This window comes from Micromesistius poutassou (assembly GCF_964030765.1).
Source record: "Micromesistius poutassou genome assembly, chromosome: 17".
Classification (NCBI taxonomy): Eukaryota; Metazoa; Chordata; class Actinopteri; order Gadiformes; family Gadidae; genus Micromesistius; species Micromesistius poutassou.
The window spans coordinates 10,474,682-10,494,588 of NC_140287.1; the positions used below are offsets into that span (position 1 = coordinate 10,474,682).

The 19,907-nt window shown below is 46.0% G+C and overlaps 2 protein-coding genes across 2 annotated transcripts; one reads left to right on the forward strand and one right to left on the reverse strand.

Annotated features, from left to right (window-relative positions):
• Positions 1-141: 141 nt before the first annotated feature.
• Positions 142-6,435, reverse strand: tacc3 (transforming, acidic coiled-coil containing protein 3). The gene is made up of 17 exons (XM_084482247.1): positions 6,309-6,435; positions 5,555-5,720; positions 5,245-5,369; positions 5,107-5,153; positions 3,594-5,022; positions 3,433-3,475; positions 3,180-3,351; positions 2,945-3,003; positions 2,735-2,865; positions 2,557-2,632; positions 2,318-2,437; positions 2,026-2,093; positions 1,768-1,811; positions 1,391-1,563; positions 1,195-1,301; positions 568-688; positions 142-492 (listed from the first exon to the last, which is right to left on the reverse strand). Exons 2-17 carry the CDS (start codon positions 5,717-5,719, stop codon positions 427-429), a joined length of 2,946 nt encoding a protein of 981 aa, XP_084338373.1. The 5' UTR covers position 5,720; positions 6,309-6,435; the 3' UTR covers positions 142-426.
• Positions 6,436-6,836: 401 nt separating this feature from the next.
• kif15 (kinesin family member 15) lies at positions 6,837-19,726 on the forward strand. The gene is made up of 35 exons (XM_084482241.1): positions 6,837-6,925; positions 7,292-7,322; positions 7,678-7,864; positions 7,974-8,050; positions 8,158-8,195; positions 8,285-8,382; positions 8,535-8,705; positions 8,799-9,008; positions 9,100-9,225; positions 9,605-9,727; positions 10,002-10,143; positions 10,392-10,480; positions 10,573-10,782; positions 10,881-11,058; positions 11,622-11,763; positions 12,401-12,542; positions 12,892-13,062; positions 13,173-13,301; positions 13,442-13,547; positions 13,734-13,899; positions 14,554-14,704; positions 14,817-14,893; positions 15,001-15,079; positions 15,199-15,285; positions 15,407-15,511; positions 15,857-15,979; positions 16,421-16,567; positions 16,651-16,746; positions 16,849-16,998; positions 17,622-17,704; positions 17,802-17,868; positions 17,955-17,992; positions 18,110-18,242; positions 18,321-18,452; positions 19,337-19,726. The coding sequence occupies exons 1-35, from the start codon at positions 6,907-6,909 to the stop codon at positions 19,385-19,387; spliced, it is 4,074 nt and encodes a 1,357-aa protein (XP_084338367.1). The 5' UTR covers positions 6,837-6,906; the 3' UTR covers positions 19,388-19,726.
• The last annotated feature ends 181 nt before the right edge of the window (positions 19,727-19,907 follow it).

Below are 19,907 nucleotides of genomic sequence, written 5' to 3' on the forward strand. Positions count from 1 at the left end.
GAGATTACCTCAACTTTTATGTATTGTCCTGAATACAATTATGCATTCAGTTTTACTAACCCCATGCATGTTTCACAGTAAGGCAACACTGCCCCCTTGAGGTGATGCAGCCCCAAACATGAACGAACAACAAAATCTCATTCTTTAACAGCTTTATTAAGTATGCAGCACATGTAAAACAGACTCACAAAGAGATGAAACCTTCTGACAGTGTAGAGACACTAGGGTTAGAAGTAGAGAAGAAATTATTCTCCCAAGTGCAAAATCTTTAAATCAATAGCAAACTTGGCTATATTAACAGAGCACATTTTGTGCAGCTATCAAAAGGCACAGCCACAGCTAGTTTGTTTATTCATTTAAAAATAATCTAAAAGACATGAATATAAAGACAAACAACAACAATGAGAAAAACGATGGACAATGTTCTCAGCCCATCTGGACTTTAGCAATGAGTTCGTCACACAGGTTGGTGAGTTCGACCGCCTCCTTCACCTGGAATACAAAGCACACATCAGCATCCACAGATGTTTCAGACGACATCGCAGGAGTCCTGGTGCGCGGGCTCACCTTCTGATCGTAGTTGTTCTCCAGGGACTGAGACTTGAGCTGCTCCCTGCGCAGTTGGGCTTGAAGTCCAGACACCTCAGCCTTGAGCCGTGACTGCACCTCCCCTATTGCCTCATTGGCCCTGAGGACAACACAAACATTTAATTGATCTGCACACACACACACTTGAGTATAGTAGAAGCATAACGCCGGTACTAGACACATTTGATGGCGTATAAAGTGTTTCCCCTACATTTCCAACCAGCAGCGGTGCTGATCCGTGTGTATGTGTGTGAGGTGCACTATGTTGATGTGCATGTGCACAGAGACGATTTTCTGGCATTAATGCTTGTGAAAATGCAGTTCAGTCCAAGATGTGTCGCCATCCAATCATCTGGGATCATAACAGTGGCTCCTGTTCTAAACAATCAAATATGTAGGCTACTTTCTGTAATTAAGTCACTTGCACATATGATATACGTTTAGAAATAAAACACAGTATTGGGACGCCCAACATGATTTCTCATTAAAAAACGGTTTTGTTTGCATGGCTGACTGCAGTGGCACTGGTAGTCCAGCGGTGGCGCTGTTCCACTGCTGGATGCATGTCGGTGAAACACAGCATCAAACTGAAACACCGGCTCTTACTTGCTTATCTTCTCCTCAGCGTAGGACTTCAGGGTCTGATAGCGCTGCTCCTCCTTTCTGATCCGCACCAGGTACTCCTGGGCACAGCCTTTGAGGGTCTCCTCGTTCTAGGAGGTAAAACGACACGTTAACATGGCGTGTCCCCTTTTTGAGGGAACACTGGCTAAGGGCGGGCGGGTGGCCTTGGGGTGCAGACCTTCTTGTAGCCCTCCAGGACCCCCTTGTACTTCTCCAGCCTCTTGAAGAGCTCAGAGAAGGAGCTCTCCAGGGCGCTCAGCTCCTGGGACACCTGCTCCTTCTCCGCCAGGGCCTCGTTCAGCTTGGCCTGGGCCTGGGCTCTGTCCCGCTGCCGCTCCCCCTCCGACTCCGCTGGGGAACACAGAGCGTTAGACCAGACACTCCTCTTTTTAAGTACTGGCCCCAAGGGCCACCAAGCTCCAAATAATTCTGTCCAAAATGTATTTTTGGTGGCCAAAATGTAAACTAAAATGTACAGGTGATGTGGAGTTGATATCTCGGCCAGTTGAGGAGGCTTCCGGCACACAGCCCAAAGTCAGGCGTGTGGAGACTCACCCATCATCTTTGGGACGGTTTGTTCGAATTCAGAAAAGACTTTCCTATGGGATGGAGGGAGAAAAAGAGAACAATTGGAGATTTAAAGATGAACAGACAGTTGTTCATCATGTTTTACTGCAAAACAGTAAAACAGTAAAACATTATTTAAAAAAAGAAATGTCAAATGTCAACAAAAAAGAAAAAACGAGGAATATATATTTAAAAATATATATATCAGCAAATGAGCCAGAAAAACATGTAGAACGCAGGGATTACCTCATCTCCTGGTCATCCTTGTATAGCTTCTCATATTTTAAAGTCAGCAACGCCTCCGTTTCCTTTGCCTACATGAGGGGGGCGGGGGCGGGGGGTTACTCAGCATTTAAACAGTATACAATTAAAACTTAAGTACAACAAAAACGGTATATGATACCACGTGAACAAAAGCCATTACAAAATGGAACCTAATTGAACTTAATTTGCAATGCAGATGATATGAATCTGCTTCTAATAAATGGGACAAGATTTCAGTCCAAACAAATGAAACAGTTTTAGTTTCCAGGCCTACCTCTGCCCGGACCCTGGCTATGGCTGCATCCATGTCCTTCTGACTGTACTTCAGGACGTCGATGATGGCCTCGTTGGTGCTGGTGGGGGGAACCAGACTCTCCAGCATGGTGGTCTCAATCTAAACAAAACAAAACCGGATTACTTGACCTGATCCGTGAAATCACTTAACCGAAAAAAGACTGAAGTTAGAAGAGCCAGTGAACCCACGGTTTCAGCTTTAAGCATCATGTGACTCACTCGTGTTGCTGGGACATCAATGAGCTTGAAGTCGTCTACTGTTGGCGGCTGTTGTACCGTTCTTGCCGACTCCAACCTAATGTGAAAACACAAGGACAGGGAATACGCTTAGGAGGGTGATTATGAGATAATGTTGAGATAATGAGAGCAGCAGCGTGGGATGGGAGGAGATCCGTACCGAGAAGCCAGGGCAGCAGGCCGTGGGGGATTGATGTTGACAGTGGGGGCGCCGGCCTTCTTTGGACTCTCCCTCATAAGTGGGTCAAACTTGAGGTACAGTGACTGCTTCCTCAACGCCGACTCTTTGAACTGTGAAGCAGGACATGGGGAATTCAGAACTGATTCCATGCAGCAACGCACGATGCAAAAGTACAAAATGTAACCTCACGTTGGTGGAGCCAAACTGCTCCAGGTAGTCCATCTGCCCATCTATGTCACTTGATAGGACTAGGAGGAAGAAAACAAGGTCATTACATAGCAATAGAGAGCCACATTACATTAACAATTCATATGATTTCTTATAACACAGAAACATTTAAGTTTCAAAAATGTTTACAATCCACGTTAAATTTGTAAGCGAAACAACAACATAGACAAGACCACAGTGTATGCAGGACACTCACATGTTGATCCAGGTACAAACTCCTCACTTGTTTCCACCAGGAGAGTCTGTGAAGTCCAGTCGTGTTGCTGACCAAAGTCCACTGGCTCAGGCGTACGGCGGGCCGCTTCAAGGGCAGTCCCCAGGTCTGGGGCAGGGATGGACATTGGTTCCTCTTGCTGGGGAATCTCACCCTAAAAATTGTAACATGTAGTTTATAGTTCAGCAGCCCTATGCATTATGAAACATAAATGGTACGAGTGAGCTGTCCTTACATGAGCATCAATGGCTTCCGTGTTGGTGGCATGACCTGCAGCGCTAAAGACAGCAAACACAACCTAATTAGTCTTCCAGGTTTTCAGGTTTTGCCACTTGAGCAAAGGTTCCACTGTTTTCAAATGTGCAAATCAATACAAGAATAAAAAGGGAACCGTACCAGGGTGAGAGCGCCCGGGTCACCACCTGTGGGGATCCCTGTGCGGGCGCGGCCAGCTCCTCCGTCGCAGCGGGTACCTTGCCCGCAGGACTGGACTTCACACCACACGGGTTGTCCATTTTTACGCTTGCGCCGAAAGGATTGAAGTTTGGATCATCCAACATGTCAATGTCAAAGGAGTAGGCGGCCTTGGGGAGAGGGGCTTCAACCTCGACGCCAACGGCCGCTACGCTCGACTCTGTCTGTGGCGCCGGCTGTACCTCCAGCGTGGGCTTTTTTCCGGAGGCCTTCGCTAAGGGCGGCCGTTTGCCAAACTTCTTCGGTCGTGGCTTAGGTTTCAACTCAGCGCTGTCATCAAAGTTAAACTCTAGTTTGACGGGCCCTCCCTTGGCTGGGGGGTCTGCAGGATTTACTGTGGCTTCAGAGTCGGGAGCCTTAGTGATGTCATTTGAAACAGGGGTCAACGTAGCGACGGGCTCAGCCTCCACCGTGGTGGATGGCTCCTTCACCTCTTTCTGCAACTCTACAATATTCTCTGGGTTGGTCCTCACTGGGGAGGCCTCTGGGGGGCCTGGGTTGGTCCTCACTGGGGAGGCCTCTAGGGGAACTGGGTTGGTCCTCACTGGGGAGGCCTCTAGGGGAACTGGGTTGGTCCTCACTGGGGAGGCCTCTAGGGGAACTGGGTTGGTCCTCACTGGGGAGGCCTCTAGGGGAACTGGGTTGGTCCTCACTGGGGAGGCCTCTGGGGGGCCTGGGTTGGTCCTCACTGGGGAGGCCTCTAGGGGAACTGGGTTGGTCCTCACTGGGGAGGCCTCTGGGGGGCCTGGGTTGGTCCTCACTGGGGAGGCCTCTAGGGGAACTGGGTTGGTCCTCACTGGGGAGGCCTCTGTGGGGCCTGGCAGCGGTTGGCCGAAGGGCGCTTCGTCAGGGAGCATGGATGTGGTTTGGAAAGGGTCAATGGTGTCCAGGTTGTCAAAGTCCATACTGTAGGCACCTCTGGAGTGAAGCGGGGCCTCCTCCGCAGAGGGAGCGGCGGCCGGAGCGTCTTCCTGAGTGACGTTCAGAGACGCCGCGGCAGGCGGCTGTTTGTCAGGGGTGGCGATGGAGGATTCCTGGTCCTCGAGGCAGGAGTTCCTCATCACTGTGACCACGCTGCTCTCCGTGGAGCTGACTTCAGCCAGGGAGTTTTCCACCGAGCGGTTGAAGGGGAGGGTCTCATCCAGGGCCGTCTCCGGTTCTCCGGCCTCTTTGAACGCAGCCTCAGGCTGGTTTTGGGATAATGGAAGGTCTTCAATAGACGGCCGCATTGGGGACAAGACCAACTTTTTGGAGCCCTGGAAAGGATCCATGGCGTCGAGATTGTCAAAGTCCAGCTGATACCCTCCTGTGCTTTTGATGGGCATTTCGTCGTCAGGATGGGAAGAATCGTCTGTTGGGAAAACAAATACGGTTACATATCCCAGGAGTAAATACAAAATAAAAAGCAAGAACAACAAATGTGAAAAATAATTACCATTATTGTGTGCAGCAACGGTCTCAGTCATCTTTTGTGGTGTTGTGCTGGTAAAACACATAGAGGGGTCAATATCCAACAGAAAATGCCATATACCCCAAATTTCAGCTAAATAAGAAGATTATATTGAGGACATACTTTGAATCCAGCCGTAAGGAATCCATAGCCCTCATACACTCAACCAGGTTATCCATCTTCACAGACTTGGATGGAGACAGAATTCTTTTAGAGACTGGGTCTCTTCTTGGAGTCTGGAAGCAAACCTAGAAGCAACAGATTAGGTAGAATGAAAATGATAAGAGGTTAATTATTCCAATATAAAATATGCATGTTTTTAACATAATTGCAATTTCAATGCCTGTATTATTCCATTAAGTAACTATAATAACAACAATTGTGGTGTTGGACCTCTGTAAAACATTTTGTTGACTCCTCACTCCATGTATACCTTTCCACCCTTAGGCACAGTCTTGTTTGGTAGATTTTCAGTTTGCCGAAGAATAGATTGCCTTCCAGTTGGCTGTTCAATGGCAAAAATGTCGTCACTTGAACCGTTGTTCTTTCCTCCTGGGTGGACACCGAGGTTCTCGTCATTCACAGGAACGGAACCCATCCTTGGGGAAGGGACACAGATGCAAAAATCGTATATGAATCATCTTTACCGTGGAGCAATATGGGTGTCCACAGCTCTGGGCCCACCTACGCGTGTAGACATGTCTATGATGAACAACGGTAATCCTAGTCCATTCGTTACATCGATTCAGTACCACTACAGATTGCGTTGTATAGTATTGAATGTATATCCAAAAAAGATTTAAAGTTGATTGACAACGTTGTGATTTGGCTTCATATTCCCATATTTCTTCATAACGTCGTCATAAAGTTAACTTCACTTCAAGGCCTTCTTCAACGCGTCCTCAAATAAAGAAAGATTAAAATAATTTAAGGACTGAATTGTTATAAGGATAAAAGGATAGTTTGGTCTGGCTATCTGCCAGACCAAACAATCCTTTACTTTGTATAATGACACTAAATACAAGAGTGAAGTGAGTGACCAGAATCCAGCAGCTAAATAAGACAACATAACGTGGCTAGAAAGTATCAACGTGTTACAGATCAAGCGTACACTAACACTAACGTAGGGGATTGATCAGTACGGGTTTAAATGTTGTTTCTGCGTTGTATTTAATGGAACAACCTACCTTAAAGTAACGGTAAAGTTGGTTGTTGTTTGTAATGTTCGCTTCCACGCAGACAGCAACACGAATAGCCCCGAATAACCCAACTGCAAGCCCTCCACCAACGGTTCGTATTTTTAAAGTCATGAAATGAACCAATCAAATATTTGAAACTCTCGACGGAAGAGCTACGTGAGGAGACATCCAATGGGCTTACAGAACGGATATGACGAAATCAAATGTTTTAGCTTCTGAGTTACGATGGGTGGCAGCATTGAGTCAAAACAATCGGTTATTGCACCTCATCTTAATAAAGCATATTATATCAACCGTCGATCTTATTAATTTGTAAGGATTTTTCGACGCACTATTTTATCCCCTACAATTAATTCACTTTCAATTGTAATATCAATGGATCCATCGTGGATCTATGTGCCTCATGCACCTGCAGATCACCGCCGGCAGGATTCAGTAGCGATTCTCGCAAGACTGCGTTTCCCCAAACACCAGTGAAGAAGAAGCGTCTACGGTGCGCGCCAATTTACAACAAGCCAGGACGTAAACATTCCCTCCGTCCCTGTCGTGGCTCCATGTCGCCGACACGACCATCGCTTTCCTAATCATGAATACGAGTGTGAAAGGTATGGAGATATTCGATAGCGTATGTTCGATACATCAATCATTCTCTAGTCATTAGTGTCTTCATCGTATTTGTTTGAATAGACTTTGAACTTATAACTATAGCATCTGTACCGTTACGTCTCTTAATTCCAGCAACAGGACCAATATCAGAAGTTGCAACAACAGTTTCTAAAGGTTATTTTAGCGTCGCTTAGGGTCTATTATTCGTTCGTTTGTTAGTTGACTACCTATCTATCTTTGGTTATTCCTTGTTTTTCTCTTCGCTGAGACACACACAGTGGAAGGCTAAATTTAACATTAATTCGTTTATTAATTTGCCTATTAAACCTTATTCTCCAATCCCTTTCTACAACTCCTGTCACCAGGATCGGGCGATGTGTCTCAAATTGTTGCCAGGTAACGTTTTTGTTTATTATTGTATTATAATATGATATATTGTAACAATAAATGATGGCAAAATTAAAGCCCTAATACAATTCAATGTGTGTATTATTCCTACTCTAAACACACAGTATAGAGTAGGAATAATATAGATAAATATATGTATACACACACACACACACACACACACACACACACACACACACACACACACCCCTCTCTATCTTCGTAAAGAAATAACGTTAGTTGTCTTGTTCCATGTAGATGGATTGTCTATATGAAAGATCAACAAATAGATAAATTTACGTGCATATGTCATTTAGCTTGAATTGAACAATTCTGGGAAATCTGTTATTTGTTCGTCTCGCAGTGGTGACAATGATTCCATCAAGGTGTTTGTGCGAGTGCGACCTCTGACCCAAAATACGGGGTTAACCACAGATGGAGATCAGAATCTGTGTTTAACGGTCACTTCACACAACACTATTCGCCTGCACTCAAAGCCAGAACCAAGGACCTTCACTTATGACCATGTCGCTGATATGGACGTATCCCAGGTTAGTGCATTTAGAACACCTCCACTATATGGATCTTTCACTTGTTTATGTTATGGACGTACACAGATTGCATTTCGAGATGAACTAACTTTTGATCATTGGCCAATAGGACTCTGTCTTCTCGGGGGTGGCCAAAAATATTGTGGAATCTTGCATGAATGGATACAATGGCACCATTTTTGCCTAGTAGGTGATCTTTTAATTGTTTCAAATATTTATTCAATTCTCATGTCCTATAAATGTTCTCCAAATACTCTCCATCATACAAGCTCATTGTGATACTCTTTCAACAGTGGACAAACGGGTTCTGGAAAAACCTTCACCATGCTTGGTGAGAACTTCTCTTCATCTCTTCATTCATAGTAATATCTAATCTTATTCACTGCATTATTTCTTAGTATTGTTTTTCTGTCTACTCAGGCCCGTCTGACTCTGACAACTTCACGGACGAACTGCGAGGGGTTATTCCCAGAAGTTTTGAGTATCTCTTTTCTCTTATCAACAAAGAGGTGGAAAGGGTAAATATAACGTTTCATAATTAGTTGAATTACCACACACTCTCTCTCACAATCTCTGACTATAATACTGTGGAGCAGCATTCCACAGTGATGGGCCTTTTTTCTTTAGATTTGTTATTCATTATTCTTTTTGTCCGTTCCGTTCTGGGAAGTCCAAGAGCTTCCTCTGCAAGTGTTCCTTCATTGAGATCTACAACGAGCAGATCTACGACCTGCTTGACAGCGCCTCCGCCACCCTGTTCCTCAGAGAGAACATCAAGAAGGGCGTGTTTGTCGAGGGAGCCGTGGAGAAGTTTGTCACCTCGGCCTCAGAGGCTTACCAGGTAGGAATCCTCAAACGCACATCAGGGTTTCCAGAAAGCGCCAGAGATGTCCCCGTCCCTGAGTCGCCCGGTCCTCTGCAACCCCCCTCCTAGGTGCTGTCTATGGGCTGGCGTAACCGGCGTGTGGCCTCCACGTCCATGAACCGCGAGTCCTCCAGGTCCCACGCGGTCTTCACCATGGCCCTGGAGTCCAAAGAGACCGTCAACAAGTTGGTGAACATCCGCACGTCTCAGCTCAACCTGGTCGACCTGGCCGGCTCAGAGAGGCAGAAAGACACGCACACGGAAGGCTCTAGACTCAAGGTGATGTATGCCGGTATCTTTGTGTTGTTATCAGACTTGGGGGTCAGGACTGGGGGTACTAACGCTCATCTCTCTGCTCGTCTTCCTCTAGGAGGCCAGCAGTATCAACCTCTCCCTCATGTGTCTGGGCCAGGTCATCATGTCGCTGGTGGACATGGCCAATGGCAAGAACAGGCACATCTGCTACAGGGATTCTAAACTCACCTTCCTTCTGCGGGTGAGGAGTGTACCAAGTCAGGCTTTCTTTTCCTTTTGTTGAGTTTATTTGAAAATATGAAGTAAAAATGTTGTCATTGTCAAATGCAAATTCTAAACTTTGACGGTGAAACTTGCCAATGTTGTTGATATAAAATCATCTTAAACAAGAAAATATCTTCGAGCTGCCCTTTTCACTTAGAACAAATGTGTTGTTGACACTGTTGTCATCCTAACCTTGCGGTCACTATAGGTTGGTGTGTGTATAACAAGTGGAACCCTTGATATCTCTCTGTATTTGATTTTCCAGAAATTCTTTGAATCATAGTCAAACGTGTAAAATATTATTTTGTATTCTATTGTTCATCCATGGCGTGAGTGTTTATTATCTTCTGTTTCAGGACTCTCTGGGAGGGAATGCCAAGACGTACATCATAGCCAACGTGCATCCAGGGTCAAAATGTTTTGGGGAGACGCTGTCTACCTTGCAGTTTGCCCAGAGAGCGAAATTAATCAAAAATAAGGTGCCTCATCAATCAAGCCTTAAGAATGTTGTTACCTTTACTTACTATATCATCAAAATAGTCTAGCACATCTGAATCACATTGGTATAGCACCTTTTTAATGACAGGCACCTGATACCTTTGTGCCTGTGAAGATTTCTTCATATTCGTTTTGAATATTTACCGTCAGAGTTTGTAGGAAGTTGAATGCTACTCTCTGTGTTGACATTTTGAAAAGGCCTTAAAAGCGTAAAGGAGCATTATTGAAACGTCTGTTTCTGCTCTGATCCCCCAGGCCATGATCAACGAGGACTCCCAGGGCAATGTGAGGCAGCTGCAAGCCGAGGTGAAGAAGCTCAAAGAGCTCCTCGCCGCTCAGACCTCCATGGGGCCTGGTGGCAGGGACCTGGCTCCTGGGGGGCCCCAGCTGTCCATCAGTAAGGGGGGCCTTCAAGCTTTCAGCTCTGTGTTACTGCGTCATAATAACGTAACCTCAATACTCAAGTGAACTTGGTTATTGATGGCTTGTTTATTCATAATATAATTCCCACTGTACATTTAGATTAAAATGCAGTCAAATCAGATCCACTATTGGAAGTAAGGTGTTGCGTATAACCAACCTATTGCGTATGTTATCTTCTTATTCTATGGTAGAATGAGGAAATCCATTTTACTCTCCTTTCAGGTCCATCAAATGAACACCCTGCGATCTCCTACAAGGGCAAGTTTCTTCAAGCCATTGGTCTGTGGAAGAAGCGGGAAGACGAGAAAACGGTATTGGAAATCTTTTTCTATGAAATCAATACATTTATCATTAACACATGGATGTGAGGATACTAAAGAAAAAGGTTTTGTTGCGCTCTCAGCTGCTGCTCCAGAAGGTGGCCCAGCTGGAGGAGGCCAGGGCCCAGAAGGAGAAGTTCATCCACTCCAGCCGCATGATCGTCAAGTTTCGGGAGGACCACATCTCTCGCTTGGAGAAGAAGTTGAAGGGGGATCAGGTCCCGCTCTTGGACAAAGACAGCGAAGTGTTGGTGGACCAACTGAAGGCAGAGATCACCGTCCTTAAAGATCAGGTGCGATTGAAACGCTGTGGTTTCATGGCGTTCCTGGAGCTAATCCGAAACCACAGATGACGATTCAACATCCTTTCCAATCCAATCTGCCTTTCCAGATGGAGCATCACCCGAAGATAACCCAGTATGCGGCGGAGAACTACAGTCTGAGGCAGGAGAACCGCTACCTCCGCTCGCTGGAATCCGTCGCCAAGGCAGAGGAGGCTGCAGGCCAGGCTGCTGTGGAGCTGGAGGAAGCCTTCCGGCTGGCCCTGGAGGCTTCCGGGCCCACAGAAGGTGACCAACCACCGTACAAAAGAGTTCTTCGGAAACCAGTATCGGAAATTCCTCCGATATTTCCAAAAAATTAATTATTGGGTATCTGAGAGTACGCAAGTGTATGTGCCCATCCGATATCATCACATGAGCTAATAAACTACACAGGCACAACAGGAACATCACAAACGCTTGCAGTGTTATGCTGCGTTGGTTACTGTTCACAGGTAGAAAGTGGGAATGGGAAACGTGTCATCTACAACCTATGTTCGATGGTCATGCTTAACTAGAAGAATACAAATGTATTATTATAATTATAGATTATAAATCAAAATTATCTAGTTCTGAAAAAAATAATTGTTGACAGTAAGAGAACCATTCAATGAGAACAAGTGCTATTAGTAGTTACAATGCTAGATGATGTATCGGTATATACTCGGCATCGGCCGATACTCCAGTTCAGGAATTGGTATCGGGTAGGAAAAAATGGTATCGGAACATCTCTCATACAAACCTAGAGCAAAACATGACCCTCTCACATGAGAACCATAAGAACCGTATGTCGTTTTTTTTCTTTGCCACAGCTCAGCCGGCCTTCTCGATGCCGGCGGCAGCTGAAAGCGTCTCGGGGGTCTCCGTGGAACGGCTGAAGGCCCAGCTGCTCCAGAAGCAGTCGGAGCTCTCCACCACCACCCAGGCCTTCGAGGAGTACAAGGAGCTCACCAAGTGAGTGACGCCCAGGGCCTGCGCGCAGCCATCGCATCCTGGGGCAACGTACACACGTTGGGTGTTGAGAAGGGGGATGTCACGTATTCAAAAGTGGGGTTGTAACTAGGGGTGGGACAAAATATTGAGAGGCAGATATAGTGTCGCCCTTCTTTGTGCAATATGAGAATCGATACGCTGGCAAAAAAGAAAAATTAACTTTAATTTTTGGGGGGAAAATTGTTGTGCCCCAAATAGCGCCCAAAATATTGGTATTTTAATTCATACAATAAGGTGCTCTTAACAGATTTACCTGTTCCCAGTGTCGCTACTTCCTTGCTCCTCCAGTTAGAGCTAAACACACAAACGGGGAACTGAAAAACTCAGTTTGGACCAAGAATTAAGACAGAAGTCCAGCACTTTACCTTTTCATGGTCATTTTATATTAATAGTTTGTCATATATCAGGATGTATGGTGATAGGATTGTCTAACAATATATTGATTATTGCCGAATCGCTATTTTGCGATATTATCTGTATCGTTGGCCATGTATCACGTATCGTATCGTGAGGTACCCTGAGATTCCCAACCGTAGCTGCCTTTTACGTGGTCCCTGCAGAACTTTATATCTATTTTTTGGATGACCCCGGTTTCCAGGAAGCAGATTGTGGAGCTAGAGTCTGAGAAGCGGTACCTCGACAAGTCCATCAAGCATTTGGAAAACATTCTGGAAGCCACACACACGTACAAGAAACAGGAGGTCTCGGAGCTCAACAGGATCCATGTTGAAACCATCAAGGTAACCCTCCAACAGTTAGACCTAATTTTGTCCTGCGTATAAACATTTCATTACAATACGTCCTATTGTCCAAAAAGGTTTAATTTCATTAGCCGTTCTCAAGGAAAGTGGATTTCATCTGGTGGCTTTAGTGCTGTTCCAGACCCGTAGCATGCATGGGAGGTCAGGTTACATTAGACCTGGAATCAGTTCACCCCCACACACACCTCACGTTTGTCTGCACATGAATTTTCTTTTAATTATCCGATGCTGTCAGATTTTGTAACAAATGTGTCTATCCCGAGGTCGTCATCGGTGCGTCCTTTCAGACCCCTGACGACCTCTATCATAACGCCCCCACTCTCTGCAGAACCTCACCACCCCAACCAAGGCCTACAACCTGCGATCCAGAAACCTCAATCTGTCCAGCCCGGAGCACCTAAATGGAGACGAGATGAACGACATCCGCGACGAGCAGCCTCCCCCGGAGATGACGGAGCTGGCGTGCGAGGCCCTGACGGAGGAGCTGCAGCAAGTGCAGGTGAAGCAGTCCGACCCAACCGCATCCCTTCTGTCCAGCGGTACCATGCCTCCTGATGTGTTATGGTGTTCACTGTACTGATGATGAAACGCCGCTCCCCCTGCTGGCAGGAACAAGCTGATCGAGTTCAGACCCAGCTGGCCGAGGAGGAGATGAGGAGCACTAAACTGCTGCAGCAGATTGCGAAGCTTGACGAGCAGGTGGCTGTGATGGGAAAAGAGTTGGGACTCAAGGACCAGGTCAGACTTTCACCCATGTTAACGTAGTCCAACAAAAAAGAAAAGTGAATTACATTGGGGCACACGGGGAGAATCCACAGTCCCGTTGATTCACTTGTTCACCCAACCTCATGTGATCGTGTTGTGGTGTTATTGTTCAGCTCCTCTCTGAGGAGCGAGCCAGCCGGAGCACGGAGCAGCTGACTCTGCGGGAGAGTTTCAACAGCCTGCAGCAGACTCTCTGGGCTGAGAAGCAAGCCGGCGAAGGTGAGCGACCTCCGCTGCTGTGTGATGATGAATTTCTAGTGGTTCACTGATGCTTTGTACCCAGAGGGACTTCCGTGGGGAGGTACAATTCATCGCAAAAAGTTATACACCGTAACACATTGCTGACTGCCTGTCTGTCTCTCTGTCCATCTGTCCGTCTGCCTGCTTGTACTTCCGCTGGGCCAGTTCTGCGGAGTGAGATCCAGGACCTGCGTGTGGTGCTGCAGTCGTCGGATAAGGAGCTGGCCGCTGTGAAGAGCGAGCTGAGGGACGGCCAGGGAGGGCATCAGAGCGAGATGAGCCAGCTCTCCAGCAACCTGATCAGCACCCAGCTCCAGCTGGACAAAGTCCAGTAAGTAGATTACATCTATGGCCCCTTATATAAGCCGTATATTTGTAAATGTTCATCTGGGTTATTTGTTCTATACCATCACAAAATATCTTATAGCTATAGCTTTGATATGAGATGTCTTAATCACTTACTCTAATTATACACAGAAACAATAGGTGATTTAAAAGAATTGCATAACAGAGCGCTAATAGATTATATATCCATATCTATATAGATAGATAAATGGAAAAATCTTCTCATGCTGTGCATATACCACCATGCACAATGTAAATATAGGGTTAATGCCAGGCCTGACAAATGTTAAATGCATATATTGTCATTACTATGTGAGAACACCTTAGTTTATGCCAATAACGCCATTCTTCCATAGACCCTGGTCACACCTGACGTTACCATGCGTCCTGGCCGATCACAGGTGCACCGCTCTGAGTACAGGCTGACACACTGGGGGAAACCTACAACTACAGGAAAAATATAGATGTACTATTTTTGGAAGACGTGTATCTTACATGAATTGATTATTCTCTAGTGCTCAGAGCTCACCACTTAGGATCGGACTGACCTACTCACATGTTAACAGCAGGTGTGAACAGAGCCATGGTCTCATGGATTAAAACCTCCCTAATGCCTTGTATATTTCCCTCTCTCTCCCAGACTGGAGTGGGAGCAGCTCCTGCTGCAGCACCGGAGTCTCCAGGACTCCTTTGACCATCTGCAGGCGGAGACCAAGTTTGAGGCTGACCAGGCTGGACAGCAGCTGCAGGAGAGCCAGCAGGACGCCGCCTCCCTGCGTGCCCGCATCACGGTGGGTGACCGCGCCGGCCGCAGCCCGCCCTGTGTGGATCTCTGGATGGATACGCTGGAGGCTGATGTGTTCTCTCTGCTTGGGTCCTTCCTACCTTTTGAATGTTTCGTAGGAGTTGGATGCCAGTCTGCAGACAGAGAGGGCCCACGCGAACACGCTGTCATCCCAGCTGTGGGAGAGCACGTCAAAGTAGGGTTTGAGATGGATGCCTGGTTGTTGGGCCGGAGGAGGATTTTAAGGCCGGTCTTTTAATGCTTCTCATTGTATGACGATTCAGTTTTTTTTCTTATCTGAAGGGAGCTGATGGAGACCATGGAGCAGAACACCCAGCTACGACAACAGGTGTCTGACCTCACGACTCAACAACAACAGCAGGTCAGAACTGTTCATGCTTGTCCGTGTTTCTTTGATGACAGCGCATGTATTGCACCAGGGCTTTATGGGCTTTATGAATTGATTTTTAATTAATGATTATTTTGCTTTTTTCCCCCAAGGTTTCTAATTGGGAAAACCTTGAGCAAAACCTAGCATCAGCTAAGGAAACCGCAAACGTCTTGGAGCAGAAGATCGAACAGGACAAAGTAGGTGCCTGTGTATAAGTCCTTCACTGTGTCTGTTCTGGTTCCTCTGATTAGCCTCAGGTTAACTGAGGTGCGGCCTCTCGCTGCCCCTCTCTCTAACCACTTTGGTGGCGTTGTACAGGGTGTGGTGCTGGAGCTCATCAACCAGACCAGGGAGCTCCGCAGTGAACTGAGTGAGAAGGAGGAGAACCTGGCCCAGCTGTCTGGGGACATCAAGGACATCACCGTATGTTTCCTACTGCCATCATCCACATCCACACCAAGTTATTCATTATTATGATAATACATGGGATTTATATAGCACCTTTCCATGATACCAGGGCACTTTACAAGTGATAAAGGGAAATAAATAGATATGTCTAGATAGATGTATAGCTCCAGCTCTAGGTGTGTGTGTGTGTGTGTGTGTGTGTGTGTGTGTGTGTGTGTGTGTGTGTGTGTGTGTGTGTGTGTGTGTGTGTGTGTGTGTGTGTGTGTGTGTGTGTGTGTGTGTGTGTGTGTGTGTGTGTGTGACTAAACAATGTTTTAGTGTCTAATATATCAATGTGTCATGCTGCATGTGTACGGCCAGGCAAAGTGTAATGCAGTCACCAGTGAACGGGACGAGGTCAGAGAGCAGAACTCCATGATGCAGACGAAGCTTCAGGAACTGAAGGAGGAAGTGGGGAAGAAGGTGGCCTCCAACCAGATCGAGGTGAGATGTGTCAGCAAGCCCGACTGTAGGCACTAAAAACAGCGGAGTGGGAACAGGGGACATTCAAAGAATCCTGAAATATTGCTGAAAGCTTGAGGGATGGGCAAGTCGGTGCAGTGATGAAAATGTGAATGCAACCAAGTCTGAGAAAAAATATTCAGCTAATACATTTGACTAAATGATGACGTGCAGAAATGACAGGACTTAAAGGTCTCTCAAGCGTCTGCTCGTATGCACACAGGGCCGTAACCAGAACTCTACCACAAGCTCGTATCTTTAGCGTTATCCGTTTTAAAACTCACCATTTCGATTGTCCGATACAATTATGAGACCGAGAGCCTCTATTGTTATCGTCATCATTCTGTCATACCACTTCCATCGTCAGTCACTTCTAACAAAGTATGCTTTCTAAAATGAACTCCCTGTGGTGGTGCCCCTTAGGTCGAGCTGTTGCAGGATGAAGTTCTCTACGCCACGGAGGAAGTAGAACGGCTCACCAAGGTGTTGGACGAGCAGAACGGGCTCCTGCAAAGCTTTCAGGAGCAAACCACCCAGAAGGACTCCACAATCCAGAGCCTGCAGCAACAAGTATATTATCAGATCTTCATCACAGCGAGATGGCTTGTTTTGTCAAATAAAGTGTTAAGTTCAAGCACCTTTATTCAAACCAGGTGAAGAAACAGGAGGAAGACACTGAGAAAGAGACGCCAAAACGTGGCTTCAACCTCATTCTGGGCGGGGCGTTCACACCAAAGTCTTTACCCCAGGTAAAGGACTCTTCTTTTAGTTAAAAACAAACATTTTCTTGGCTCAAAAGTAAATTTTTTAAAGATTATTGTGCCCTTCTTTCGTTGTGTCTTGTTTTTAAGACTCCTCGGACGCCCAGGAACGCCAACAAGGACCTGAGCCAGATTCTGGAGCTGGAAAGCCGCCGCTCCTCCATGATGACCATGGAGCTCCTCCTCACGGAGCAGAACTCTGAGCGGGCCGACAAGAACGCAGAGATCCAGAGGCTCAAGGTCTGTTCACCCCCTGAACATGAGTCCCCCCACACAACGCCATCACCATCGTGTGTGAATGTATGCATGAACAGGAGAATGTTAGGCAATAATGTAAAGCGGTTTGTGTGGCCACTGACTAGAAAAGCGCTGTATAAATTCAATCCATTTACCATTTAACTATGCTGCATTTGCGCATGCATTTCTCTCATTTCTTCTCCTCTAGCTGTATTTCTTTTTTACCTGTAGTTAACCTTTTATTAGTCCAGAGAAAAAAAAGAATTGAGGTACAAATAGCAGCAGCATTAAAAACAATGTTTCAGGTGGACAGCAATCAACATTAAAAATGTTTTAAAAATTTTGTAATAGCAGAACAACAGGGAAGAAAAATAAACTCAAGGACAGGTCAGCGAGTCTACTGCTCGTTCCTCCACAATCTGAGTACATGAATTGACACCAATCACCACTTCATGTGCAAAGTGTTCAGGGTGTAAGGTGCAAAGATGCCTTTTTTTTTTTTTTTTTTTTTTTTTTCCTGCTCCTGGATGCACTTTGTGTACGGACAGACGGACACAATCCTGTGAAGTTCAGTGGTTTAATTCCAGTCTCAAGTCTTGATCTTCCTCCTGCTTCACCCTCCATAGACCCAGCTGCATGAGATCCAGGCCCTGCTGGACCTGTTCTACAAAAAGCAGGACCAGCCCGAGCAGAATGGGAACGACACAGGGTCAGTCGTCTTCTGAAAGCCATTTCCATCTAGTATACATCAGGTGGTCATGAAGATCAACGGTACAATCGTTTTATTCTTGTGCTTTGGTCTGCAGTGTGCTACTGAATGAAGCCATCAAACAGGCCATGCTCAGAGAGCTGCAGGAGGAGAGGGCTGAGAAGGTTTGTCTGTCAGTTCAATTTAGCAGCGCTTTGCTCGTTATGTCTTTATTCCTTACTCATGGTTTGCTCCCATGTCTCATCCACAGAGCAACGCAACGCAGAAGCTCTGTGAAGCCCAGAAAAGGTAAACACAAGTCTGGTTCTGACGAGTCTTGTTCCACATAAATGTCAGCAAGTGTTGGATGCACCAGTCTTTCCCAGCGTGTGTTCTCATTGATGAGGGTCCGTTGGTGTTGGTTAGACTGCAGGCCCAGGAGTCCATGCTGGCCCAGTCTCAGACCTGTGTCCAGGAGCTCACCAGTGAACTGAGGAACCGCTGTCTGGAGCTGAGAGAGCTGAGCCAGAGGGAGCAGGAACAAGAGAAGCTCCTCAATGTAAGAACATGGTTGGTTTGGTGTTGTATATCAAGACCGGGCTTGGGGGATTCTGTTTCCTAACTCTGTGTCCCACAGGAGGTTGACGTTCTCCGCAAACAAGTGGACCACTTGTCAGAAGAGAACGGCAAACTGGTGGGCCACAAGAACCACAAGCAGAGGATAGAGTATTTGGTGAAGCTGAAAAAGGAGAACTCCAAACTTCAAGAGGTGAGGACTATTTGCCATTTGTTGTTTTCTTTATTTTTTTTTACATGTTAAAGATCCCATGGCATGCTACTTAATGGATGCTTATATAGGTGTTAGTGGGCCCCTAATACAGTATTTGAAGACGTTCAAGAAATTCAGCCTTGGTGCAGAATTACAGCCACTACGAGCCAGTCAATGAGCTCTCCACAAATGTGCCGTTTTTAGAGGTGGGTCAAGGTGGAGGGTGGGGGTGTGGCCCTAAGCAGCTTGCGGCCACGGTACCATGCGCTAGTGTTTACAGTGGAACACTGAACACTCCGGGTGCTCCGGCGGGAGTCCTGGAGCTCTATATCTAAATAATATCATATTATATATAGATATATATATATCTATATATAATATAATATATATTATTATGGTCAAAAGCTGTTTGGACCTCCGGATGATATTATGAATCTCAAATGACTGCGTCGGGTTCTCAGACGCCTCTGGTTCTTCCACTTCCATGTCAATATTAAGTACAGACTGAACTGCGAAATGGAGGAGAAAGGGAATGTTGCCCGGGGTTGTTTCTCCTCCATGTCACGGTTCCCAATTCCTTCTCAACCATCGCCGAGATAACCCCCACTACGAATCTCGTTGTGGAAATACCAGATACCCCATATGACGACATATGGGGCCAGATTCCAAATCGCACGTTTGAGCTTTCATTTTTTCAAAGGCGGAGCAAGATACCTACTGCTCGTTTTACACCTAACGCAATTTTTAGCTACTGGGGGACCATAGGCAGGCTAGGGGAACTCATATTAATGTTAGAAAACCTCATAAAGTGAAAATTTCATGCCATGGGACCTTTACCGATGGCAGTCCAATCAATTAAATATGCCTAAATCCTTTTTCCTCAGGATAACGAAATGCTCCGCTCTCAAATAGTCTTATTACGGGACGGCGTGTGAAGCTCTCCAGTGGAAACGGTCTGGACTCGTGCAGCGGCCCTTCTCACTCGTTTCTGAAGACACACAACTGTTATGATACAATACAATGCTTCCAGGAAGGCATTGGATCTCATACGCCTATTGCCTTGAACTATTCAAATGGTGTCTTCTTTGCTCTAGTACTCTCTCAAAGGCCTTTTTTATTTCTGGAACTAATTAACTGTACAGTGTTTTATTGTAACTGTGATGGTACCTGGACTGGAGGCCATGAATTTGTCAGTTGGAATTTTAAGGTTCTTTGTTCAATTTTTTATTTCTTTAAACAATGCTGTTTTAAATAAATTCCTTCTTGAATTCTTGAAGGTGTATTTTAATTTAAAACGCAATCGACATGAAATAGATAGAAATCTCGGTTAAACCTTCCATGACATCATTCAACCACCAGTTGGCGAAGTTAGCGGCATTGGAAATTCGACATCGACGTTCACTTCACTCGCGTTAGACCAAGTCGACGTGCTCTAACAAGTGTTTCATTCAATTT